The sequence below is a fragment of the Desmodus rotundus genome, chromosome 8 (genome assembly GCF_022682495.2).
Source record: "Desmodus rotundus isolate HL8 chromosome 8, HLdesRot8A.1, whole genome shotgun sequence".
Classification (NCBI taxonomy): Eukaryota; Metazoa; Chordata; class Mammalia; order Chiroptera; family Phyllostomidae; genus Desmodus; species Desmodus rotundus.
The window spans coordinates 130,896,720-130,920,595 of NC_071394.1; the positions used below are offsets into that span (position 1 = coordinate 130,896,720).

Sequence of the window (23,876 nt, forward strand, 5' to 3'; positions counted from 1 at the left end):
CCACCTCTGGAAGTGGAGGCGCAGGATCTCGTTCCTCCTCCTGCTGGCTTTAGCGTTTAATGCCCTCTTTCCAGCGGCTTTCCCAGCTTTGTCCCTCATCAGTCCCGAAGTGCAGCCCTCTGTGCTGCCCCGAGCGGTCCCTGGCCCGTTGCCCACGTTTGTCCTGTCTAGAGTTCAGTTCCCAGCACAACCCCTGGCACACAGCGGGCACTCTCTTTTGCAGTCCTACAGTAGCTTGTCTTGGGTTCCAATGACAATATATTTTGCCCTGGCCTGGCATGATGGGCCTCTGAGGGCGACCCTGAGTCCCGGAAAGGCGGTTATCTGGGGTCCCCCCCCTGTCAGAGCACCTAACCCTGGGCTTGGCTTCAGGGTGAGGAGGCCAGATGCAGTGACACAGACTGCACCCTCATCAAGTGTCAGGACTAGCTAGCACTGTGACTTTTGAGCCTGGGTTGCCTCACCTATAAAATGAGGATAACCGCCTGGCTCCTTAGAGATGGAGACTGACTGAGCCCGTAGAGCAGAGTACCTGCTCAGGGAACGTCTGCCCACTACCCGCTCCAACAGCGGCCTGCCCGCGCTCACGTTTCTGTGCCCGAGGCCAGCTCTAACACCCTCACCTTAGTGGGAGCCCAGTGAAGTGTATTTTTCCCGCAGAAGGCGCTCTGCCTCTTCCCGGACCTGGGACTTCCTAACGGGCTCGGGAAAGGAGATTCTTCCAGTCCCCTGACAGGATTCAGGCCCACAGACCTGGCAGAAGGGAGACTGAGAGAACTTGGGGATACCATGGAAAAGACAGCCTCCACCAGCCCTGGCTGGGTACTGCTCGGTTAGAGCAATGTCCTGATACACCAAGGTTGCAGGTTCGCTCCCTGGTGAGGGAACACACAAAAATCAACCAACGAATGCATCAACAAGTGGAACAATAATTCGAGGTGTCTCTCTCCCTAAAATCTATAAATTTAAAAAGTAATAAGATAGCCCCCACCAGACAGCAGTTCCTTTTGGACAGCTGGCAGTACCCTGCGACCTGATGGGCAGGAAGTAGGCTGGCGCAGCACCCAGGGAGCCTGCCCTCCTGCGGGTTACTGCAGGCCACCTGTCCGTGTGCAGCAGCTCCGCCCGGCACGGGGAGGGCTGAGAGCCAAGGCACCAGAAGAAATAGCAGGAAGAAATGGGAACAGCCCCTCAGAAGAGGGCTACTGCCAGTCCCTCCGTGGCCATCCGTGCCACAGCATTCTCTGCACCAACCCACACCTCAGTGCAGAACTGCAGACCCTTCCTAAGCCTGCGGCGCAGTGGGCAAAGTGCCGCAACAATGTCTTCTTCTCAGTGGAAAAAGGAAGCTCCTGGGCCCTCTCCACCTGCCGGAGCAGGTGGCCTCTGAGGGGACAGGCCCCCGCAGTCCTGACAAAACTAACAGGTCCTTACCCCTGCGGAGCGCTAATCGCTGTCGGAGCACAGTACAGTGCCTTCTTGAAAATAACCTTACCCGCCCTGACTGGTGTGGCTCAGTGGGTTGGGTGTCCTCCCGCAAACCGAAAGGTCGCGCACATGCCTGGGTTTCAGACTAGGTCCCTGGTTGGGGGCATGTAAGAGGCAACCCCTGAGGTTTCTCTCGCACATTGAAGTTTCTGTCCTCCTCTTTCTCCCTCCCTTTCTTCTCTCTAAAGATAAATAAATAAAATCTTTAAAAAAAAGTAACCATACTACTCCCTAGAGTGTTCCCACAAGGTAGGGAGTTCTCCAAGGAAGAACAAGAAGCACAGATCTCAGAGCTTCTCCCACATGCAGGTTACGAGGCTGGGGCTTTCCTGTTTGTAATTTTGTTTATTATTGAATCAACTTGAAAGCACAGCCCATGATCAAGTGAAGGAGAAATTCCCACATAGCGAAGCAGCTTCTTGGCCTCAGAGCCAGCACCGGGCTCCTGTGTGCGTGCTGAACAGGTCATCTCTGCCCGTGCCTGAGCTCGGATGGGCGGGAGAGGGAGAGGGCACTGCTGGCCTCAGCAGAACTGCCGCCCTCACCTAAGGGTAGGAGATGTCCCAGGACCCTGGGTGTGACCCCTCCTTCTTAATCCAACCTGTCCCCTCCCTCCTTTCTCAGAAAATCCTGTGAGGTCTGGCTCAAATGCACAGGAAGCATATCATTGATTCTGCAAAACTAGACACCAGCTCCCCTAAACCCAGAGCCAGATTACTCTGCCATAATTCATTGGTGACGATGGAGTATCTGGGGACCTCTCCCTCACTACCATCCCCCTGCTCCTGAGGGCAGGACCCGGAGCGGCTCTGAGTCATTTCCTCATCCCACAGGTGTTTGACAAACATTGGCTGGAAGGTGAGTGGGAGTGAGAACGGACCCCATTCAGGGACAGAGTAGTGGGTGCTTGGTGGTAGGAGACACTGAGCCAGGGAAAGGAGAGAAAGTGTGTCCGGGTGGGAAACGGTTTGGGAGGAGGGGGACTCACGGAAGTCCTGCGCTCTGCCATCAAAATGCCGCTGAGGGGGAAATGAGAGGGCACAATGAGTTGAACCCCGTCCACAGGGTCAGGAGCCCACTTGCCCCCGTGTATCCTCATGGTACTGGGGCAGGTGCTCCCACAGGGGTGGCCCTCCGTAGGGGGGGCAGCTTTGCGGGGGAGTACTCTAGAGCAGCCTTGGTGCCCCCACGACACAGGGCGGAAGGTTGACATACGAGGCTTGTGATGCTTGCTGGGTGCCTACGGTGTCCCCATCCTCAGTGCCTCCATGAACCCCTCAAAGGACCCCTCAGTTCCCTGGTTACTGGAGCAAAGCAGGAGCAGGGGCACAGGGTGAGGCTCTGGGCCCCAGCCTGAGTTTACGTAATGGACTTCCAGGCGTAGAGGTATGCAAAGAAGGCTGACCTGTTCAGTAGCAGAGCCTGGGCTGGTTTGCTTGGTGCCTGTAGCACCTGGCCCAACCTAAAATGCCAGGAGGAGGGCCCAAGCGTGAGAGCAGCACACCCGCTGGCTCCAGGAACCCGCGCCATTCATCTACCCCTTTGTATTGGAGAGAGCCAGTGTCCGTCCACAGCCTCCACACTGCCACCCCCACCACCCCTGGGTTTAGCTCTGTGCCCATAAGAAACTTGAAGTCTTGGGGGTAGGTCAGGTGTCAAGTGGAGGGCAGGGGAAAGGAAAAGGGTAAATGCCCAATGTACGACACACTCAGACTCAAGCCCTGGGCCTCGCCCACGCCCATCCCATTCCAAGACTGGGCTCTGCCCACGGTAGAGACAGCATCCTTCGGCATCTCTCTGCCTCCACCGGACAACCTCCGGAGGGAAGGCAGCACTCTTAATATCAGTCTGTCCGCTCATCACCGTGAGCGCTGTTATCAAATCATGGCTGAAACCACCTCTCACAGGAGCGGTCCATGAGGGGCTGGGGGAGGCAGGGAGCACAGGGGCAGGCGCCCTACCCCCGGAGGAGCCTGCTCAGGAGCCAGCCCAGAGTCAAGAGGAGAAGGGCACCGGTCACTGTCAGCGCTGCCACAAACCAGGGCTCCGGCTGCCAGAAAGCCTCTGTGTCTGTCACAAGCAGGGGTGTCCTCGTTGAAGGCACCTGAAATGGGGGCCACAGCCTCACCACTGCTCTGCCAAAGTGCCCTGACCATCCAGCCCCCTCCAACGGCTTGCACCCCTACACCCCAGATTTGCTCTCCTGTATTGCTCTCTGCACTCAACGGTTCCCTCCGGAGTGCCTTCCCCCACCGTCCACCTGGAAAACTGGGTCTCCCCATCCTCCGAGATCCTCTCTCCTCCCACCTCAAGGGCCCAAGGACCCCCCCTCACTGTGGCTCTGTGGGTGCTGGTGGCCACTGTGCTGGCCCTCCAGGGGACTAGATGCACAATGACGGTAGCTGTGGTGCTGAGGTGGGGGACGGAGGGACCTGCGTCGGCCACACGGATCAATAGCTCATGAGTGTGGGGCTGCTCTGGCAGGGGGGGCCCCTTGTCGCTGTGCACCAGGACGGCTCCTTGCAGGCTGAATCGGCTCTGACTGTTTCCTGAAAGCAGAGTGGCAGAAGAAGGGGACTGTTGTTGGCCTTGCCTGCTCCTCTCCCACTGCCTGCTGGCCCCCATGGGCCTCACCTCCCATGATGCTGTAGGAGAAGGCCAGGCGCTGTGGCTCCTGAGGGACCCGACATGACACCTTGGTCACCTCCATGCTACGGCCCGGGGAGGTATGGATTGTAAGTTCCTGAAACGGGGGCTCACACTCCGGAGCATGGTCATTCACATCCTGTAGGAAGGTAGCCAGCTCACCCAGTCCTCCAGTCCCCAGGCCAGCCCCTCAGTCCCCTCCCAGCACAGTTAGAGCCTAGGAGTCAGGCCACAGGCTGCAGAGCTTCCCACCTGAGGCCCCACCCACTCCAGCCAACCAACGGAAGAAACTGAGGCACAGAGGAAAAATCAGAATGCGAGAGGGAGATCTGAACTCTTTCCAATTCTCCCCAAGGCCTTGGGGCTCAATTACCTCCACCTCGATGGTGATGGTGCAGGAGCCTGAGCGGTGGCGGGCGGAGGCCTGGTCTCCGCTCTGGTCAGACACCAGGACAGTGAGCCTGTACAGCCTCCGCTGCTCGTAGTCCAAAGGCCCCAGGAGGCGAACCTCTCCTAGAAAGGGGAACCGTAGTAGCCTCAGCCCGCAGTCGGCTCTGGCTCCACCTCTGTGCCCCAGCCCTGGGGAGGAAGTACCACTGAGGCGGTCCACGGCGAAGGTGGCAGACCCGCCGGAGGTGTAGTACTCTATGCCATCGTTTGGGCAATCCATGTCCGTGCCCACCACAGAGCCCAGCAGGGTGCGGGGCCCCGCGTCCTCGCGAACCCGGAATGTGCGTGGAGTACAAGCTGGGGAGAACTCGTTGACAGGTGTCACCGTCACCAGCACTGGCACCTCAGCTGGAGGCCATTAGACAGTCAAGAAGCTGGCCTGGGGTGCCCAGCCCTGCCCTGAGGGGCTGAGGAGGGAGACATGGCCCTGCCCTGGGGGTCTAAGGAGGGAGAGCGTCCAGTGGGAGCAACGTGCCCCACCCTAAGGGTCCAACACGGAGACAAACAGCCCTATCAGTTTTTGAGGGAGGAGAGACAACCCGGTCCCAAGAATGAGGGGAGGGAAACAGAACGGCCCTGTTGGGAATGTCCAGGCCTGGACATGGTCACTCACTGGTCATCAGGGGCTGACCGCCGTCGAACACCAGGATGGAGGCTGCGAGCTGAAAGCAGGCCCCAGGAGCGTCACAGTCCAGTGTGGCATTCACCTGGCCAGAGGGGCCAGGGAGTGAGGCCTGGCCCCAGCCTGGGCAGCCCTGAGCCGCACTGGGCTGCCCCAGGCCAGGGCCTCCACAGAGAGCAGCCCTGGCCCCATGTTTTCCAGACTGCCAAGCGGGTAGGCTCCAGCACCATCTCCCTCACCAGCCTGGTCCGGCTCTCACAGACCCTTGCCACCTCCCGCTGCAAGCACCCTGCTGGGTGGGCCTGGGACCCCACGCTGGGCACCTTCAGAACTCTGTCGCTAAGGCAGAGGCTTGTCAGCCCAGGAGGGCTGTGAAACCGCAGCTGGTAGTCGAGGGTGGAGGCAGGAGAGTCCAGGTCAACACAAGTGAAGGTGCTCAGCACGGTGCCCACGGTCGCGGTCTCGGGGATTTGAGTCCTGGGAGCAGAGGGCTGGCGGAGTGGGGGCCAGGGAAAGCCGTGGCTGGCGTCCCAGTGGCCTAGGTAAGGCTCGGGTGTACTCACACCAGAAGCGCTGGAAGGCAGCGCGGGGGCCAACGGTTGACCGGAGTCACGTTCACGGTGAGATCCAGCTGGACGCTGGCCCACGGCAGGAGCCGCTCGAAGGCCTTCACCTGCAGCGCAGTGACCGCAGCGCCTGCGGCCCGCACCAAGTCTAGGGGCCCAGTGGTTCGAATCACGCCATCCGCTGGGCGGGGTGGGAGGGAGGTACACAGAGTTCGTCCCGCCGCAAGCTCAGAGCGGGTTCCAACCTCCCACCCCGACCCCTGCAGCGGGAGGGCGCTGTGCCGGGCCACCAGAGTCGCCCCCTCCAAGGTCGGGCCACCAGACGTAACCTCGCCCCAGTTTCTGCCTCGGATCCAGCCTCTTTTCTCAGGAAGGCGCGAAAGGTAGTGCGAATAACCTCTGAACCACGCACAGAGGCATCCCGTACCCGCTCCACGCCCCTCACCGCGTCCCCCTCACCGCGTCCCCCTCACCGGGTCCGATGGAGAAGAGCGGGCAGGGCACCGGAGAGAGGATTTCGTAGCGCACGTCCAAGCCCCGGGCCTGAACCTGAACCACCCTACTCCCAGGCACCAGGTCCTCGGGGATGGTGATATTCCGGTTCTGCTCCCTAAATGGAAAGGGGCACGGGCTCCGCCGGATCCTGCTCCCCCGCCCCCATCACGGTCCGCAGGCCCCTCCTCTGGGACTTCCCTCATACCTGAGCTGGCCGGGACACTCCAGCAGCCCCACTTTAACCCGCTCCTACTTCCCTAGGGCTAGGCTCTGCCTCCCCCTCTGTCCCAGGGCAGGGGAGCCTTACAGGAAGGAGACCCGGCTGGAAGGAACAGACAAAACTTTCACTGTGAGCATCCCTCGGCAGCTTCGGTTTGCTCCAAAGGTCACCAGGATCTGAAGCTGGAAGGTCTGGGCGCACACAGAACAGGAAGGGAACCACGGGGGTCTCTACCGGTACATCTGTGCCCAGTCTTCTCTTCAAATAGGCAGACCCCCTCCAGGACCTCCACAGAGAGCTCCAACATTCACTACTCCCCACGAGGTGTCGTTCTGCTGACAGATGCTCCTCTGAGGCCCATTTTTGGGCCATTAATCCTTCCATTAGGATGCAAACAGCCCCCAAAAGAGTAATATGTGAGTCATTCAGTATGTGACTTACCACCTTAGAGTTGTGAAGAGCCAGTCACTAAGATGTGGAATTTTTTTTTTTAATTTTTAAAAGACTTTATTTATTTACTTTTAGAGAGAGGGGAAGGAAGGAAGAAAGAGAGGGAGAGATACACTAATGTGTGGTTGCTTCTTGCACGCCCCCTACTGGGGACCTGGCCTGAAACCCAGGCATGTGCCCTGACTGGGAATCGAACCAGTGACCTTTTGGCTCACAGGTTGGCACTCAATCCACTGAGCCACACTAGCCAGGGACAAGAAGTGGGATTTTTAAAGGAGAAACTTCTCTAGCCTCCTTCAGACTGCACTAGCCACTTTACTCAGAACTTTCCCTTCCTGTGTGACTGCTCTGAGCTCTCCTTTCTGTTCCAGGCACCATGAGCTCCCAGATCCAGAGCCCAGCACTGAACTGGCCCAGGTGGGAGGAAGGCCGGCACAGCAGGAGATGCAGGTGTGGGTGGTGTCTGGGAGAGGCAGCATCATGGAGAGGACCCAGGAGGCAAAGAACAAGCAAGCTTCCAGGAGGTGGTGGCTCCGCCTGCTGTACGCCCAATCCATTGATATCCCCAGTTCCCAAGTCATGCTCACCTTTGGAGCCTGGCCTTTGAGGCCCTGGGGTGGTGCCTGCAGACAACCCTGACCATTGATGGAGAAAGGTCCAGGGAAGTGTGGAGGGTCCTGGGCACTGGTGATGTTTATCTGACAGGACAGAGATGCTTGAGGCCCCATCCCCCGGCCCCAGTGCCCCAAGCATCCCTGTCAAACCCTCCCAGTGGGTACCTGCCCACACCCAATGCTCCCAACCCCAACACTGACACCCTAGCTAGGGTGCCCTTGGCCCTGATCCTTAATCCTTTCTGCTTCTAAACCATTAACTTTGTTTTTTGTTTTTTTTTAAACTACGTTTTGTTTTTGCATTATAAAAGTGATCCAGAATTTTCATGGGGAATTCAGAACATGCAGGAGAACTTGAAAGAACTGAGCCCCAGAGAGCTTCCTGTGGGGATAGCATGTCACCTAAGGGTGGGAGACCTCAGTGGCTCTCTCCAAAAACATGTATCATGCAGAGGCTCAGCTATACACGAACGGGTCCCACCCTGACACTGCCTATGTGCTGGGCTCACCTGGGTTCCCTGCAGTTCCAGGTCTGGGAGCAGCAAAGTGTACAGACAGGCCCCAGGTGTGATGGTTTCCAGCACCTGGATAACTTCCCCAGATGGCCAAAGGGGAGGTCAGGGAGGCTCTGTCCAGGCCATACCTGCCCACCCCTGCCTGCTGCCCCCGGTCTCACCTGGGCTGACAAATCGGCCAGCACATTGGATGTGGTCAGGGTCCCACTGCACATCAACGGAGAGTGGTCCTTCCATCACAAGGTTGCCACACGTGACCTGCAGCTGCAGCTCATAGCGGTTCACGGCCAGGGCGTCCAGCCGGGCCGAGCTGTTCAAGGTCAGCTGTGGCAAGGGGCAGTGCCATATGGGGCCTAGGCTCTCCTTCCCCATGCATCTGCTCTGGCTTTGCGAATTCAGGGTCTGCCCTTGTTCCCAGTCCCCAGCCATGCCCATGACCCCACCTTTCCCATATAAACCCCCTGCCAGGTGGTCACGCTGAGGCTGAGTGTGTTGAAGAAGGTAGTGGGTGGCCACACATGCAGCAACTTCAAGGTGGGCACGTGCGAAGAGCAGTTTAAGGAGAAAGACTGGAGGACGGTGCCGGGCCCCCGTCTCTCAGAGACACTCATGGACCAGGGCAGGCAGTGGAGGTCTGAGGAAGAGACGATCAGGCTGGGGGCCCCGGGCACAGGGAACCACACACGTGAGTTCTTCTGCCACAGGGCCCTTCCTTTCCCCCCACATCCAACCATAGGTCAGCTCATTTCACAGACTGGGAGTGAGGATTCGATTGAGAAAGAAGCCAAGAGAGGAACGAGGGTCAGGGGTCCAGATCTTTGATCTTTGCCCTTTCCTGGCTCTCCCCCAGCCCCTGCCCTCCATGATAGCTTATCTGAGAAAACTCAGATCTCCACTCCACTATGGAGTTCAGTGGGGTAAGAACTAGGGTTCCCCCACCCACCAGCTCCTCACCAGAGACAACCAGAGCAAGAAGCAGTGCCAGGGGCCTGAACAGCACCATAGTGTCCTAAAGATACGGATGGCAGAGGAGACTCTGGAAAAGCAGACTGTCAGGCCCACCTGTTGCCAGGTGAGCTGCTCAAACACAGGGGGTGGGCGGGACTCCTGGGCCTCCCAGACTGCAGCCCCACCCATTCCTGGTGACTGAGCTCTAGACTCCACACAGGCCTCCAGAGGCCTGTACAGCCCCATTTTTTCACTGCTTGCCGTGAACTCCCCCTTTCACTTCTACGGCCCGAAGGAGATTTGTGGGGAGAAGGATCGAGCTTCAGATGGGGAAACAGACTCAGGGAAGCCTTGGTCGTGCAATCCTTGGGGACAAAGCAAGACAGTACCCAGGAAGTTGGGCTCGGGACTTGCTACCCCACAGAGTCTGACCTCCGACTGCCAGCGCCTGTTTGAACGTTATCTGCCCACCTAATCTGAGCCCCACCACCAACAAAATCTCTCAGAAGTTGTGTACCAGCTCAAGCAAAAGGAACCTATGGTGACAGAAATGAAATAGTGGTTATCTTAGGGGATGCCAAAGTGGCCTCCGGGAGTGGCTGGAGATATCCTATATCTTCATCTGGGTGACAGTTGCACAAATGTCTACACATTTTAATATTTATTGAGCTGTACCTTTGAGAGTTATCCATTTGCTGTATTTACATGTCAATTTTTTTAAAACTGTCTAGCCCTGGCTGGTGTGGCTCAGTGGATTGAGCACCAGTCTGTGAACTGAAAGGGTGTCGGTTCGATTCCCCGTCAGCACACAGTCCTGGGGTTGTGGGCCAGGTCCTCAGTTGGGGGCGTTGCGAGAGGCAACCGATGGATGTTTCTCTCCCTCTTTTTCTCCCTCCCTTCCCCGCTCTCTGAAAAGAAAGAAAATATTTTTTAAAAAGTTGTGTACATTTGCTCTCTCCAGTTCCTTACCTCTCACTCTCTTCTACGCACTGAGTCAAGCTCATCCCTCTTTCCATGGAGCTGCCCTGGGTGGGGTCCTCAGCGGTTCTTTCTCCAGTCTCACCTCCTTGGCAGCATCTGATGCTTACTCCTCATAGCTCCTAAGTGCCCACTCTCTTATTTCCTCCCGCCTCCCTGGCTGTTCCTGCTTGCCTCCTTTGCTGGTTCTGTTTCATCTTCCCTAACTCCACTGGGTGGGGTGTTCCAGGGCTCAGTCCTGACTGCGGAACTCACCCTTGCCATCACATCCGGGCACATGGCCTCAAGTACCACCCACTCGCTCTGCCTCCCAGATCCAAGGCTTCAGTGCTGATTTCTCTCCCAAACTCCAGAGTCACACACCCAGTAGCTCACCCCCACCCCTGCATCATCCCTAACAGACATCTCAAGGGTCACATGTCCACAAATGATCATTTGATTTTCCAACCCAAAACCCACTCTTCTCCAGTCTTTCCTGGATCAATTCATGACAATCCCATCCAACCAGACATTCAGGCAAGAAATCTAGGGGTCATACCTGATGCTGTCTTTCCCTACCCATATTCATGCATCAGCAAGGCTTGGTTTTAGCTCCAAAAGATACCCCAAAGTGGCCCCCTTTTGTGCATCACCGCCCCCCCGGGGGCCCAGGCCCTCCCCTCCTGTGCTGGATGAGGGCAGGAGCCTACCTTCCGATTACAGAGTGGCTCTTCCAGAACAGCTGGGATCCAGCCCAGACCCTCAGCGCTCCCCACCACACCAACAACAAGACCTCGTATTTCTCAGGCTGCTAAGAGTCTAGTTTTGCTGACCTCTTCACTCCCACTGCCACGTCATAGGCATCTTGGGCCTTTTTTATTTCCTCACCAAAGAACTTTTTTTTTTCATTGATTTTAGAAAGAGGGAGAGAGAAACATCCATGAGAGAAAGAAGCATAGATTGGATGCTTCCTGTCCTCACCCAGGCAGTCAAGGAATGGAACCTGTAGCCTTTCCATTCCACAAAGACGATGCTCCAACCCACTGGGCCACACCAGCCAGGGTAACTTGGGCCTTCTTTACATAAAGCCCTGCCCACCTCCTGTCCTCTCAGGGCTTTTAACTGGCTGATTCCTCTGCCTAGAATGCGCCTCTTGATCTCTCCATGGTGGCCCATCCAGATCCCATACAGAATGGCACTTCAGCTGCGAGTCCCCTCTTCCAAGCTAGCCTCCCACTCAACACAGGTATTTTTCTATCTACCGACTGGTCTGTCTCCAGGTAGACTGTATCCTTGAACCGGGCTTGCAATCACGGAGCGCCTGGGGGCAGAACGGACTCTGACCCTTCCCGCTAGGGAGCGCCCTCCCTAACTAACTCCCCTGCACTAGCTCTCTCATCTTGTAGGTGGCCTGCGGCCGGCGAGAGGATGCAGATGTCACCACAGGAATCGCCGCTAGCCGCGCGCTCCCCACTAGAGGGCGGCCCGGCGTAGTTTGGCCCAGACGCGGGATGGAGAGGCTTGGTTGAGGTTAGAAGTTCCGCGCTCCCGGAGTCCTCCGAGGGGGCTGGGCCCTCCCATCACTTCCAGGGATTGTCACGGCTCACTCCCGGAGTGGGTCCAGTGGGTTGGGCCCTGAGGTCCGGCGACTGGGGGCGCACTGCCCGCACAAGGGCGCCGCCGGGGAACCCGTGTGATCAAGGGGCCCCTGAAGGAGGGACCGCAACTCTGTCCTGGTAAAAATGGGGAAATTGAGGCTACTGTGAGGAAGCGACTCGTTCTGGGTCACGGAGCAAACCGGAGTCAACTCAACCGCTAGGGCATAGGGGAGTCCAGGGCGGGACCGGCCTTCTAGCGGCAGGCCCGCCCCTCTCCGCAGAGCTGGAGCCAAGTGGGGAGTGGGCGTGGGGCTCGGCCCCCGGCCCGGCCCGCGAGGCGGGGCCACTTCAGTCCCGCCCCGCCCCATTGGCTGCGGCACCAGGGGCGGGGCGGGGCTGCCAGATGTTGGGGCGGCTGCGGGAGCTACGGAGCGCGAAGAGCCGCAGCGCTAGGCAGTGGGTGAAGGCGCCGCTGGCGGGGCCGCCCGGCCCTCTGTGCGCCGCTCCCGCCAGAGTTTTCAGAGGAACTGGCAGGCCTGGCGGGGGCTCCGGCAGGGGCATGCACAGCACTCGGCTTGACAGCTTCCTGGGCCAGCTCCGCTGGGAACTGGTGAGGCTTGGGATCAGTGTGACTCTTAAGGACGTGAGTGGGGTGCTCGGCTGCCATCGACCGAAAGACACTCGGGTGGGGGGCTGTCCCGAGCGCTCATCCTAGGCGGGATGGGGGTGGAGCGGCCCAGATGGCCCAGATGGCCCGCGTCGGGTTTCGGACGGTTGGGAACTGCGAGGGGCATCAAGTAACAGCCGCCCAGCTGGCCTTGCTGCCGGGCCTGCGGAGGGAGCTGGGAGGGAGTGGGGTGGGAGAAACTTCTTTTGGGGTGTAACAGTGGTCTTCGAGGTCCTAAAGAGGTGTTGGCGCCGCTGTGGATGCCCCCTATGCCAGGCTGGCCTGAAACTCCTTCCTCTACCCGCACCTGGCAAGTGCTCTATCCTCTGAAAGATGAAAGACAATGTGGAGTTTGGGGAGTTGAATCCCTCAAAAAGCACGGGATGCTCCACCCCACCCCCCACCCCCAGCCCTGAGCAGGACCTACTTCCCGATTCAGGCCAGCAGCCCTGCCTCCAGCCCTGGGCCTTGGTGGCGGGTGCCGACTTGCCCAACCCTGCGTGCTGCAGCCTGCCGGACTGCCACCAGGTCGGCTTATGGGAGCCACACGAGCTTCGTGTGCCAGCGCCCCCATAGCCTGTGCTCACTAGAGGCCCTGCTGCCCAGGCCTGCAGGCCTGTCCAGCCCTCCTGAGCCTTCTCTTCTGGGACTGGCCTGGCCAGGCAGGCAGGAGTGACGAGCACTGCCCCTCTGACTTCTGCCCTCTCTTCCTCCACAGCCCTGTGGCCGGGACACAGGCTCGCCTCCAATGCCTGGTCCCCTTCCGCCACCCCCCAAATGCGGCCCAGGTGCCCACCACCGACTCAGGGCCTCAGATGCCTTGGAAGAGGACTCTGCCTGCTGTGTGGAGGAAGAGGAGGAGGAAGGTGTGGAGACAGGAGACAGAGGTGTAGCTTTGGAGGGCCCCAGGGAGCACACCTTGGACTGGGACTCTGGCTTTTCTGAGGTGTCAGGCAGCACATGGAGAGAGGAAGAGCTGCCGGTACCTCCAGCACCCCCAGCATGGCGCCCCCACAGACAGCGCCTCTCGGCCAGTGGCATCCCCTTGTCCAGTGGAGCCCCTGTGGCTAAGGCGCCACCTGCCCACCGGCCTCGGCCCAAGTCCACCCCAGATGCCTGCCTGGAGCACTGGCGGGGCTTGGAAGCCGAGGACTGGACAGCAGCCCTGCTGAGCAGAGGTCGAAGTCGCCAGCCCCTGGTGCTGGGGGACAACTGCTTCGCTGACTTGGTGCACAACTGGATGGAGCTGCCTGAGGCAGCAGGTGAGGGGGACAATGGGGGTGGGCCGCGTGCCCGTGCTCGGCCCCCCCAGTTCCTGCTTGGCCTCTCTGAGCAGCTGCGGCGCCAGCTGGCCAGGGCCCGCAGGGCGGCCATGGCAGGAAAGCGACTGTCGTGCCCACCTCGGGCAGAGCCCGAACTGCCTGCGGACGTCTCGCGCTTTGCAGCCCTCATGAGCTGCCGCAGCCGCCAGCCCATCATCTGTAATGATGTTGTCAGCTACCTCTGACCCTGCCCTCCAGCCTGGGACAATAAAGCCTTTCTCTGGACTGGTTCCGTACGCCTGGGTCTCTGGGAGGCAGTCCCAGCTCTGGGAGGCACAGCCCAGGTGGGCGAATCTGAAGAGCCTTTCCCTCCCTCCAGGGGTCCCTACGTGCCCTTGTCCCATCCCATGTGTATTACTACCCCGTATTCTATCATCCAGCCTCTCCATTTATGCCTTCCTTCAAAAGCATTTATTGAGCCCCTACTGTGTGCTCAGGATGCAGAGCTCGATAGAGGGGGTGGGGCTGCTGCTTTGTCACAGCTCGTAGTGCAAGGGTGGGAAGGTAGTGTCGTCTTCCTCGCCCTCACAGCTGAGTTCCAGTACCAGCACCCGCTGCCAAGGCTTAGGCACCCAGCCTGTCTTCTGCTTCACCCATTCTGTCACCCTGGTGGCGTGTGGGGTCGGGGTGGGGAGATTGGGGAGTTGAGCGGTGGCAGACATAGAGTGACCATGGACGAGGGGGTGCTAATGGGCCATAAGGAGCCTGAGCCAGGAGCAGGAGCAGGAGCAACTCAAGACAGGAAACATCTGAAACTATTTTCAGAGCGGCTGGCTGGGCGGGCAGGAGGCAGGAAGCTGCTGGTCCCCTGGGAGTGGGCTACGAAGGGGGGGCACTGAGCAGGCTGCACTGGAGGCCCCTTCTCAGGCTCTGGGCCCTCACCCCACCCCCAGCCCATTTGCTGCCTCCATTTGGCAAAAGATAGCTCGGGTAAGGTGTGAGAGGCCCATATGGGGTTGGGAAGAGGAAAGGCTTCTTGTCCCCACACCGCCCCCCAACCTCCAGGGACAGAACAAGGCCTGGCTAAAGCCAGGCATGGGCTCACCCGAGGGGCAGGCACTGGGCTTGCTTTTCAGGCAGCCACCCTGCCGAGTAGAGCACAGCCTCGTCTTGCAGCAGCATCTTCACCCTCAGCCCGTGTCGTTCCTAGAGAGAGACAGGTCAGGTGCCAGCTGGGCCAGGTCAGGCCAGGCCTGGCGGTGGGGGAAGCAAGGCACACCTGCAGATGGTCCAGGAGTGATTTCAGGGTCCTCTCCGGCTGCCCAGCAGTCACCTTTAGGCGGTCCCAACAGGTCCAGCTCAGGTGATGGAACTGGGGGTGGTGAGGAGTGAGAAGCTTCCCACACGTACCCTCCCCCTACTGGTCACCAGCAGCTGATGGCCCCTTTCCTAGAGGAGGAGCTGGACTAAAGGCAGGAAGCAGGAGCCAGGGGGTGGGGATGGAAGGTGGGATCTGGGCCCAGAGTCTCGGCACCCTCCCCGCCCATGCTGGGGCCAGCACAGGAAATGGGGTATGGGGCCCCCACACGGGGAAACAGGCAATCCATCACACTGGCTGGTTGTATGTAGGTTGGGGGGGAGGGCGATGCTTCCTGAGGAAGTGGGAGCAGGGCCCCTGAGCTGAAGTCTCCAGTAAAGCAGATTATTCCTCAAATGCAAGGCTGGGAGCTGGGAAAGGAGGGGTACATCCTGTCCCCTCATCCTGTACCGCCAGGGCCTTGAGTACTCATGGGCACAAAGGGGCAAGAGACCACTGGGAACTTGCTGGCCTGGAGACACCAGTAGGGGCACAGTCCACAGCCTCCTCTTCCTGTCCCTTCTTTCTTTCCCTATGTCAAGAGCCTTGGGGTTCTGGTGCCCAGAACTGAGGGCAGAAGGGTGGCAGGCAGCCAGGGACCAGGGCATGAGGTCCTGCCAACCCTCCCAGAAAATACAGTGGGGTAAAGCTGAGACAAGACCAGAGGTGCGACGGGGGGAGGGGGATCCTCCCCGCCCCCTCCACCATGGACAAAGGCAGCCTATGTGCTAACTAGGGGAGGGGCCCCTCACAAAGGGGCTCTGTATGCTGTGCCCTCGGGTACCCCAGGGCTACTCAGCAAAAGCCCAGTGCTAGCCCATGACCTCTCCCTCCTCCCCTGGTGAAGACATTCTTTCCACCCCTTCTTCTGTGCCCCAAGGAAATGCTAACAACTGCAGAGTCGGGCACGCTGCCAGGGCCATCCCCAGCCCTGCACTCGAAGGAACTCACACGCATGAGCCCAGGAACATCCACACATGTACTCACATGCACACCCATGAGAGCCCACACTGAAGAAGAGGCCTGCACTCCCATCTGGTGCCCAGATGTGCAAGCATGCCCCCTCCGTGCCCACACAACACAGAGCCTGGGGTGGCCAGGGTGCCCAGGCCCCGGCACACTCACACCTGTGACACAAACAACACCCCTCCCCAGGGCTGCAGACCCCACCCCCGTGGCAACAGGGAGGTCAGCGCCCTTTAATTCCCTTTGGATGGGGTAGGCCCGGTCCCCACGCCACACAGGCAGGCAGGCGATGTTAGGCTCCGTGTGGGGCTGAGGCCCAAGTCCCCCCCCCCCCTCCCCCCCCCCACCCCTTCAGCTCCTCTTCAGGGGCACTCCTGGGAAGGAGGGAGCTGTGGGGGATGTCTGGCTCGGTAATGAGTTAAAGCTGTAGCTCCCCCAGACCCAGGGCAGCAGAGGGGTGGCTGATGGCTACTTCCTGTGTCTGACAGGCCCCAGCCTGGCTTCACAGCTGCAGGATGAGGGCTGAGAGGAGTCTTAAGGACTCCCCCAGAATCTGGGCCTTGGTGCAAGCCAGAAGCCAGAGTAGGGCCTGTTTGGGAAGGAGCAGGGAAAACCGAGGCTGGGTGTGAGTGGGGTGTCAGGGCTCACCTTCTGGGTGGCTGGGGCCACGGGCATGTAGCGGCTGAAGTAGTTTTCAGCTAGGTGCAGATAGCTGTGGCGAAAGGCACTGAGGGGCCGTGGCCCGCCCACCACCTTATACAATTCCAGGCCCACCAAGCCCGCCACAGCCGCTGTGGAGGTGGCAATGGCTGGGATGATCCGGCCCACGATTCGCTTGCTCTGCCAAGGACAGGAGATTGGGTTTGGGACCATGGTGTAGGGCCAGGGTCTGACCCCCACCTCCACGCTGGAATCCCAAGAGGCAGGGTTACCTGGGTGCGGTTGGCCGGTGGGATCCCGTAGTTCTGAGCTCGAAGGCTTGCTGCTGCAGTCACAAAGTCCACGTGGAAGTTGCTGTCATCATCCTGTGAGGTTCAAGTCCCAGGAGGCTAACACCGCCCTGTGCCCCTCTCCGTGGCTGCCCGTGTGTGCAGATCTTCCCACAGCCTGTCTAGTGGACGCTCACATTTCCCCCCCCTATCCGGTAAGGGGAACACAGCTGCTTCTGGAGCCCCACTGGGAGGAGCACCAGGCCAAGGGGCTCCAAAGCTGCCTTCTCAGCTCTTGATCTTCCCCAACAATCTCCCCAGCCTGGCCCTTCAGCCCTGCTTGGGCTCCCACCTTCTCAAACCTCAGGGGCTCCAGTGGGGAGCCCATGCTCCAGTCCCGCAGGGCTTGACGCAGTCTCTCCACCTGCCCAGGGTCTGTCAGGGAACGGGGTTGGGGGACAGTCCTTAGCCCCCATCTCCTGCACTTTCCTGGAACCTGGGGCCTCTTCTTGGTCTCTGCCCAGCCCAAGGTCTCTACCACTTTCAGGAAGACCTCTGATTGATGTTAGTCTCCTACTCAGCAGCTCCAGCCCCTCTGTCCCCCGTGTTTGTGGGTGTGTGTGCACGTGTGTGTCTGTGTCTGCATGCATGTGTGGGTGCTATGTGACTCTGTCCTCACCTGGGGGTCATAGGGCCCAACGGTTTGTGCTTGTTTTGCTCAACACCTGCTAAGGGAATGGGGGTGAGGGTGGGGGTGGGGTAGGCAGCAGGGAGAGGGCCTGCTGGGGGGCCAGAGGATGAGAGAGAAGCAAGGCCAGAGAGCCTGAGGAGTAGTGAGCTGGCTGCAGGGCCCCCAGGCCCCTTGCTCTTCTACCCAGGCTGAGGGTGGGGTCGAACTTTTGGGTGGCAGCATTGGGGTGGGCAGGGCTGTGGCCTTACCAGGCTCAGTGGAAGCCAGGTCATTAGGAAAGATGGGGTGCAGGTGCTGGGGCTCAGGCAGCAGCAGTGACGGCAGCATTTCCCTGAGCGCCGGCTGGTCCCGGGAGCCAGGCAGCCCGTGCACCCGGGCGTATAGGTTGGCTGCTGCCAGCACGTAGAGGAGGTGCGTGTCCTGAGTCAGACCGAGGGCAGGGCCAGTGTGCAGGTGAGTGAGCGAGCATGGGCACCGCCCACTGTGGATGCATTTGAGTGCACGCCTCTGCATCACATGTGGACACCCCCACGTGCCTAGACGTGCCTCTGTCTCTCAGCATCTGTGCAGAAGGCAGAGGCGCCCACTTTGCTCTCAGGGGCCACATGGCCATCTCAGGGCTCCCACGGGACCTCACTCACTTGACTGGCGTCAAACTCCAAGGGCTGAGGACACTGTCTGGGACGCGACCAGAAACGTGCTCCATCCTCAAGCACCTAAGGAAATGAAGGCTGCTGGACTTAGTCTGGTCTCCCTGAGCCCTCACTCTCGGACCCCTAGCCACGCACTTCATCAGGTGGGTGATGCCTGAGCAGCTGCTCGATGCTGTGACGGAAGCACAGCTGCCAGCGGCCAAGGGCCCACAGCACGCAGTCTCGCCAGTTCTGCGGGCGCTGTCTCAGGACCCCCACTGCCACCTGTAGCAGGGGCGGCAGCTGTGATTCCCCATCTGCCAGAGAGGTGGGTGCCCTGCGGAGAGGGGAGAGAGTTAGAGGCTAAGCCCTGAAGACTCCATTGCTAGGGAGTCTCACATCCACCCCTGTTGGTGGCCTTACTGTCGGTTGCAGTTGATGGTCTCAGCAGACCGACGGAAGAGCCCCTCAAACTCATCCCGGGCCCACTGTTGGGGAGAAAGGAACCATAAGGCGTTAGGTGGGCAACAGGTCTGCAGCTGAGAACTGAACCGTGCGGGACAGGCATCTCGGGGGGCTTCCCACCTGCAGGGTGTGCCCAGCTGTGCTGGGGAAGTGGCGCACGCTGCAGACAGGGTGGGGGGCATCCTCAGAAGCTGCAGCCTCTGAGGCAGGCCCTCTGTAACCCTCAGTCACAAGCGGCACAAACACTGAGGTGCTGCCCCGGGTGCCCTGCGTGCCTGCCTCCAGCAGCGGCTTCAGATAGTGGGTGCAGCGAGCAGCCACATAGTGCCCTGGCAAGGGGGCAGAGGGTTAGTGGGGGGGCTGGCACGGCCTTGGACAAGGGGCTGAGTTCCAAGGTCAAGCACTTACGGGCCTGGAAACTGTCCAGGGCGGCAGCCACGCCATCCACATGGGAAAAGAAGTCGTCCCCATAGATGTGCTCTGTAGAGGGGTCCAGAGGGTGGGTGAGCGGGCTCACCTGCAGATCTGAGTTCAAGCGGTGGGCAGCCTCAGCAGCCACCTTTGCCTTGGGCCTCTGACAAGAAAGCAGGAAGACGCTGGGTGGGGGGAGGGTACGTTGTGGGAGGACAGTCCAGTAAAGGGGGTGTTGGAAGGGGCAGGCACTCACACCAATGTCCTGGGGCCTGAAGAGGAACTGACGGCTGAGGTTGGAGCGCTCCACGTGGTCCATGTCAGCCACAGTCACGCCCCCTCTGCCTCGGAGCCCCAGGCCCACCAGAGCAAAGCCTTTGAGCAGCTCGCAGCCGATAGCACCAGCACCCACCTGCCAGCAGGAGCATCCTTAGCCAGAGGACCAGGCCCGGCCCTCCCTCAAACACTCCCAACCTCACCACATGGCTCACCAGGAGGTAGTGCTGGCTGCTCAGCTTCTCCTGAAAACCGGCCCCAAACACCGCAATTTGCCCATCGTAGCGGCAGCGTCTCTAGGGGACACAGGCACAGGTCGGTGACAGCTGCTGGCCTGTGCTGAGTGTCCGCCTTACACTGGGTTTTCCAGGTCAGGACCTCGGGACCATTCCTCCTGCTTCTCCCCTAGTCCTGAGTCTGGAGAAGGTGTGCACCCACCCCAGGTTCTCACCGGTTTGCAGTCCTCGGGGTTGGGAAGCAGCTGCTCATCATCCGGGAGGCAATCGAGGGCATCAAAATACAGCCACTGGTCCAGGGGCAGGAACTTCCTGGAGACTGCCTAGAGGCCAGCACCTTAGGGGCTTCTGCCACCTCCTAGCCCCTCAGATCCAGGCTGGGGGCTGTACCCAGGTTGGTGAAGCCACCAGGGCCACTGTCTGGCGCTGGGCACCCTCTGGCACTGACAGCGAGCTCTGCACCCCTCCCAAACTCACCCTGCCTGCACCCACCTTCAACACTTCCTGGGCGGCCACTGCGCCCAGCATGGCTGCCATGGGGCTCAGCATACCAGCACTGCTCAGGGCAACAGTCCGCAGGAGAGCTTCATCCAGTGGCTCTTCCAAAGGCTCTCCCTTTGTCCCCCGCAATGGCTTCAGGTCTCGAGCCAGGCCCACCACCCTTTCTGCATCAGCCTGTGGGGTAGAACTCAGTAGGCACAGCGGCTCTGGCCTGAGCTCCACTCCCCACTCCAACCCTTCAGGCAGCCACCCACCCTGTTCCACAGAAAAGGAAGCAGAAACCTGAGTGGGACAGGTTTGGCAGGCAGTATCACCCTACCAGAGGACCCCCAGTGCCAGACAACGGCCCTGGAGGCTTTACCAACATGGGTGCAGACACGAGCCCGGCTTTGAGGGGTTAGGAGGCAGCGAGGGTTCCCAGGGTCTCAGCCTGCCTTCCTTTATATGAGTGGGAGAGCCCCTTGGGGGTTCAAACTTGGATCCGTGAGATGGTCTTTGTTGCCTCCCAGCAGCTGAGACTTCGATAAGGCAGAGGCCTACAGGAGGGACAACGGGGCCTGGCACTCACAGGGTCCCAGGGCTGGGGTGGGCGGCCGCCGAGGCGCTGGAACTCGTGCAGGGCACGGAAGGTCTGATGCAGGCAGTGGGCACGGTGAACTTCCTGGGGACTCTGGGCCACCACACGGGGCTGGAGCAGGGCTGCATGCAGGGGCTCCTGCAGGGGGTACCAGGCTCAGGGGCAGGTCCAGAACACTGGGGGCCTCCTCAAGTCTCCCAAGTTCCCCCACCTTGCACTCACATGCCTCACTCTCTTGGGTCTCTTGACCTCAGTGACAGCTCCACCACGTAAGTAAGAGGAGAAAGTTGTTGTGTCCCCAATCTCCAAGGTCCCGTCCTCTGGGGCAGATCCAGCCTAGTTAGTGTGACCTCTGACCCTGAGTGGTTCTCCACACCCCGTCCTGTCCTGCGTCTGTGTCCTCGATGTGGCCCATCCTGAGGAAGGCAGAGGGAGAGCCTATCCCCAAGGACCAGGCTGCGTCTGCCCCCAGTGGGGGCTAGGGTGCTGAGCCGGGAATTGGAGTGGGGCTGGCTCACCCTGCACGCGGATGGGTCTGGAAGCACAGCCGTTGAGCTCGACCATGCCCTCAATGCCAGAGAAAGTCACCAAGTCCCCATCACGGAAGTTGTGGGCATCTTCTCTCAGAGTAAGAATGCCAGGGGACCCCTGGATAAGAGGTGGCTTGGCTCAGAGTCGCCCGTACCTGCCTTCCACAGGCTCCGACAGCCCATCCTCTGCCCACACCCAAGCGCCCACCTGGGAGATGTGCTGGATGGCGGCTGTCAGGGGCTCTTCCTCTGTAAGGTCCTGAACAGTGAAGTCCTCACCAAAGTCACAGAATAGCTGCCTGTGGTGGGGTGGTAGGGGCTCAGGGGCAAAGGGTAGGAGACACAAGGGGGCCAGAGTGGGGAAGGAATGCTGGGGGAGGCTTGGGAGCTGGAGTTGGAGGGGTTACTGGGGCACGTCTAGAGGCTGGGGTGGAGGAAGCGGAGGGGTGGGGCTGGGGACCAGAATCCAAAGGGGATGCTGAGGTAGGCAGGCCTGGGACGGGGTGTAGGGCACTCGGGCAAGCCCGGAACGAGGGACAGCTCTGGAATCAGACGCTGTCTGGGTTGAGGCAGGCTAGGCAGACAGCCTCACTCACCCCACAAGGCCCCGGGTGTCAGCCACCAGAAAGCAGACTCCATGCTTGTGGCATAAGGTGCCCACCTTCAGCTGCTCCTCCAGACTCGAGGCGGTCAGCACCACCGCCTGGGTGGACCGCAGGGTCAGCAGGGCCAGAGCCACCTCCCCACCCACCCCACGGCCAAGGGTGGAGGAGGGGACTGGGCTGGCTTGGTAGGTGGGGGTTAGAGGGAACCTGGAAGTCCTGCAGCAGTTGCTCTGTGATGTCGCCTGTGTGGACGCAGACCTGGACAGCTCCGTTGAGCTTGGCCACAAGTTCTTGAGTTGCTTCAGCCCTGTTCCTTCCCAAGTCCTGCTCCGAGAGGAAAAACTAAAGAGAGACCCAGTCCAGCATGAGCAAGGAGATACCTCCTGGGCCCTATCCCCACCCTGCTCTGTGGACCCACAGCCGCCCAGAGCCCTCACCTGGGCAGCCAGGTCGGACCAGCAGGCGGGGTGGGGATCATGCAGAGTGAGGCTGCCCACGCCCATCAGGACCAGGTTTTTGGCCACCTCAGCCCCCAGGCCCTGGAGGCCTGACAGCAGGACCTTACCCTCCTGAAGCCTCTGCATGGCCGGCAAGCCCAGCACATACCTGCGGATGGAAAGCAAGAGGACAGGCAATGGGAGACCAGAGGTCAGAGGGCCACCCCACTCCCCACCCAACCTCCAGCCTCACAGCTGCCGAGAGTACAGCTCCTCATCCAGTGACTTGGAGGTGTCCTGGGCACCCATCCAGAGGCCTGGGCCCGGACACCAGGCTGCAGCGATGACAGAGGGGTCTCTGGGGGAGGCAGTGCCAGCAGAGGCCGGTGCCCAGCTGTAGCTCAGTGCAAGCAGGCGCTGAGGCAAGGGAGTGAGAGACACTGCTGGTCACAGCCTTCTTCTCGGCTCCTCTGTCATTTCAGGGAAAGCAAAAATGAAAGTGAAACTAGACTCTGACCTGGTCCCTTGTCCTGCGTCTGGCCCGTGCTGAACAGCCTCGCCTGGCCAAGGCGAGACTGGCAGCCCTAGGGCGCAGGCAAGGTGGGGCAGACATCAGGCCTGTGTGGCCTCTGGGAGAGCAGGGAGGGGCCAGGCCGTGGGAGGGACCCATAAGGGCTGGATTTGGTCATTTCCTGTGGCTCCCTAGCTGTCCCAAACCTCAGGCCCTGTTCCCCTCAGATGCTCCTGCCTGAATGGGCTTCCTGCGCACAGAATGTGGATGGGAATTCCCTGTCCTGAGGACTTCCAGGCCTGCTGTCCATCATGCAGACACTTAGACACCCTAAGGGTTGGGGCCAGTCCTGGCCCAGGGGCTATGGGAGCTCAGGAGGTTATGTTGCCCACTCCCAGGGCCCAAACCTCAGACCTGGGTGGAACCTGCTCTCTGTGGGAGTGCCTGCTGGGCCCTGCGCTCTCTCCTCAGAGAATGAGGATTCCTCCCTGCCCACAGCTGCCAGCCCAGAACAGACAGCGGGATGGCAGTCCGAGGCGGCCAGCCAGGGATGAGGCCCCGGACTCCAAGAGGGCACCGTCAACCTCTGCATGCCAGACCCGAGAGTGGGAGGCATGGGGCAGCCATGGTCGCGTGCCCTTAGTTTTCCTTTAAACTTTCATTTTGAAATAATTATCGACTCAAAGGAAGTTGCAAACATAGTACAGAGAGGTCCTGTGTAACCTTCACCCACGGATGTGTTGTTTCGCCTTCTTAGGAACTTGGGGCCAGTACTCTGAAGAGGGACCACGGCTCCCACCAAACTCCACAATAGCTAAACCACGTGCTGTCATAAATTCTTTTAAAAATTGAGGTAAAATCCATGTAATGTGAAAATAACCATTCAAAGTGCACAATTCAGTGGAATTCAGCGTATTCACAATGCCAGCACCTCTTTTCTCAAAACTGCTATAACCCGCTGAAGGGCACCCGCACCTGGGCTGTAGGCCAGGTCCTCAGTTGGTGGTGTGCGCAAGGCAACTATTCCACACGTTGATGTTTTTCTCCCACCTTTCTTCTCTAACAAAATAAAAAAAAATGTTTTTTAAAAAGGAATCAAACAAAATGTGACCTTTGATATCTGCTTTTTTTCACTTAGCAAAATGTTTTTGAGGTTCATTCAAATCATAGCACATAGCAGTATTTCACTCCTTTTCACGGCCGAATAATATTCCACTGCATACATATATCACAACTGGTTTATGCAGTCACCTG

At 59.7% G+C, this 23,876-nt stretch overlaps 3 protein-coding genes across 17 annotated transcripts; 1 reads left to right on the forward strand and 2 right to left on the reverse strand.

Annotated features, from left to right (window-relative positions):
* Positions 1–1,821: 1,821 nt before the first annotated feature.
* On the reverse strand, positions 1,822–9,128 carry CDHR4 (cadherin related family member 4). Of its 11 annotated transcripts, none has more exons than XR_006656296.2 (19): positions 9,021–9,128; positions 8,510–8,700; positions 8,228–8,390; positions 8,061–8,143; positions 7,525–7,635; positions 6,575–6,678; positions 6,246–6,382; positions 5,770–5,953; positions 5,530–5,683; positions 5,198–5,291; positions 4,729–4,932; positions 4,508–4,647; positions 4,123–4,273; positions 3,823–4,037; positions 3,450–3,592; positions 2,894–2,950; positions 2,704–2,792; positions 2,477–2,507; positions 1,921–1,969 (listed from the first exon to the last, which is right to left on the reverse strand). XR_006656296.2 is itself a non-coding variant. In XM_045200181.2 (18 exons), the coding sequence occupies exons 1-18, from the start codon at positions 9,067–9,069 to the stop codon at positions 1,914–1,916; spliced, it is 2,331 nt and encodes a 776-aa protein (XP_045056116.2). In that variant the 5' UTR covers positions 9,070–9,128; the 3' UTR covers positions 1,822–1,913. The 11 variants fall into 11 exon arrangements, 9 of the variants coding, with proteins under 9 accessions (XP_045056116.2, XP_053786263.1, XP_045056115.2 ...); XR_006656295.2 differs by lacking the exon at positions 1,921–1,969 and adding an exon at positions 1,980–2,033; XM_045200181.2 differs by lacking the exon at positions 2,704–2,792 and having other exon boundaries at positions 1,822–2,033.
* Positions 9,129–11,889: 2,761 nt separating this feature from the next.
* INKA1 (inka box actin regulator 1) lies at positions 11,890–13,783 on the forward strand. Of its 2 annotated transcripts, none has more exons than XM_045199895.3 (2): positions 11,890–12,212; positions 12,955–13,783. In XM_045199895.3, the coding sequence occupies exons 1-2, from the start codon at positions 11,973–11,975 to the stop codon at positions 13,741–13,743; spliced, it is 1,029 nt and encodes a 342-aa protein (XP_045055830.2). In that variant the 5' UTR covers positions 11,890–11,972; the 3' UTR covers positions 13,744–13,783. The 2 variants fall into 2 exon arrangements, with proteins under 2 accessions (XP_045055830.2, XP_024421749.3); XM_024565981.4 differs by having other exon boundaries at positions 11,904–12,179.
* A 172-nt stretch (positions 13,784–13,955) lies between these two features.
* Positions 13,956–22,715, reverse strand: UBA7 (ubiquitin like modifier activating enzyme 7). 4 transcript variants are annotated; one of them, XM_024566003.4, is made up of 25 exons: positions 22,629–22,715; positions 22,365–22,528; positions 22,112–22,280; positions 21,882–22,016; positions 21,666–21,772; positions 21,278–21,368; positions 21,058–21,187; positions 20,762–20,859; positions 20,531–20,677; positions 19,954–20,136; positions 19,677–19,784; positions 19,441–19,521; positions 19,206–19,361; positions 18,947–19,112; positions 18,659–18,867; positions 18,497–18,561; positions 18,230–18,410; positions 18,083–18,157; positions 17,690–17,861; positions 17,103–17,185; positions 16,754–16,846; positions 16,470–16,661; positions 14,778–14,870; positions 14,604–14,704; positions 13,956–14,164 (listed from the first exon to the last, which is right to left on the reverse strand). In XM_024566003.4, exons 2-25 carry the CDS (start codon positions 22,418–22,420, stop codon positions 14,035–14,037), a joined length of 3,021 nt encoding a protein of 1,006 aa, XP_024421771.2. In that variant the 5' UTR covers positions 22,421–22,528; positions 22,629–22,715; the 3' UTR covers positions 13,956–14,034. The 4 variants fall into 4 exon arrangements, with proteins under 4 accessions (XP_024421771.2, XP_045056061.2, XP_045056060.2 ...); XM_045200126.2 differs by lacking the exon at positions 22,629–22,715 and having other exon boundaries at positions 22,240–22,280; positions 22,365–22,612; XM_045200123.3 differs by lacking the exons at positions 13,956–14,164; positions 22,629–22,715 and adding an exon at positions 14,171–14,377 and having other exon boundaries at positions 22,365–22,612.
* Positions 22,716–23,876: the final 1,161 nt, after the last annotated feature.

Excerpts from the sequence above, each read along its gene's own strand:
- CDHR4 (XM_045200180.2), bottom strand. The coding sequence starts at position 9,069 with ATGGTGCTGTTCAGGCCCCTGGCACTGCTTCTTGCTCTGGTTGTCTCT. Across the intron at positions 4,274-4,507 it reads CCATCACCATCGAGGTGGAG|GATGTGAATGACCATGCTCC; the intron begins GTAATTGAGCCC and ends ACCTTCCTACAG. Across the intron at positions 4,038-4,122 it reads CTCCTACAGCATCATGGGAG|GAAACAGTCAGAGCCGATTC; the intron begins GTGAGGCCCATG and ends CTCTGCTTTCAG.
- INKA1 (XM_045199895.3), top strand. The coding sequence starts at position 11,973 with ATGTTGGGGCGGCTGCGGGAGCTACGGAGCGCGAAGAGCCGCAGCGCT. Across the intron at positions 12,213-12,954 it reads TCAGTGTGACTCTTAAGGAC|CCCTGTGGCCGGGACACAGG; the intron begins GTGAGTGGGGTG and ends CTTCCTCCACAG.
- UBA7 (XM_024566003.4), bottom strand. The coding sequence starts at position 22,420 with ATGGGTGCCCAGGACACCTCCAAGTCACTGGATGAGGAGCTGTACTCT. Across the intron at positions 19,522-19,676 it reads ACCCCGAGGACTGCAAACCG|AGACGCTGCCGCTACGATGG; the intron begins GTGAGAACCTGG and ends TGTGTCCCCTAG. Across the intron at positions 19,362-19,440 it reads GCAGCCAGCACTACCTCCTG|GTGGGTGCTGGTGCTATCGG; the intron begins GTGAGCCATGTG and ends TCCTGCTGGCAG.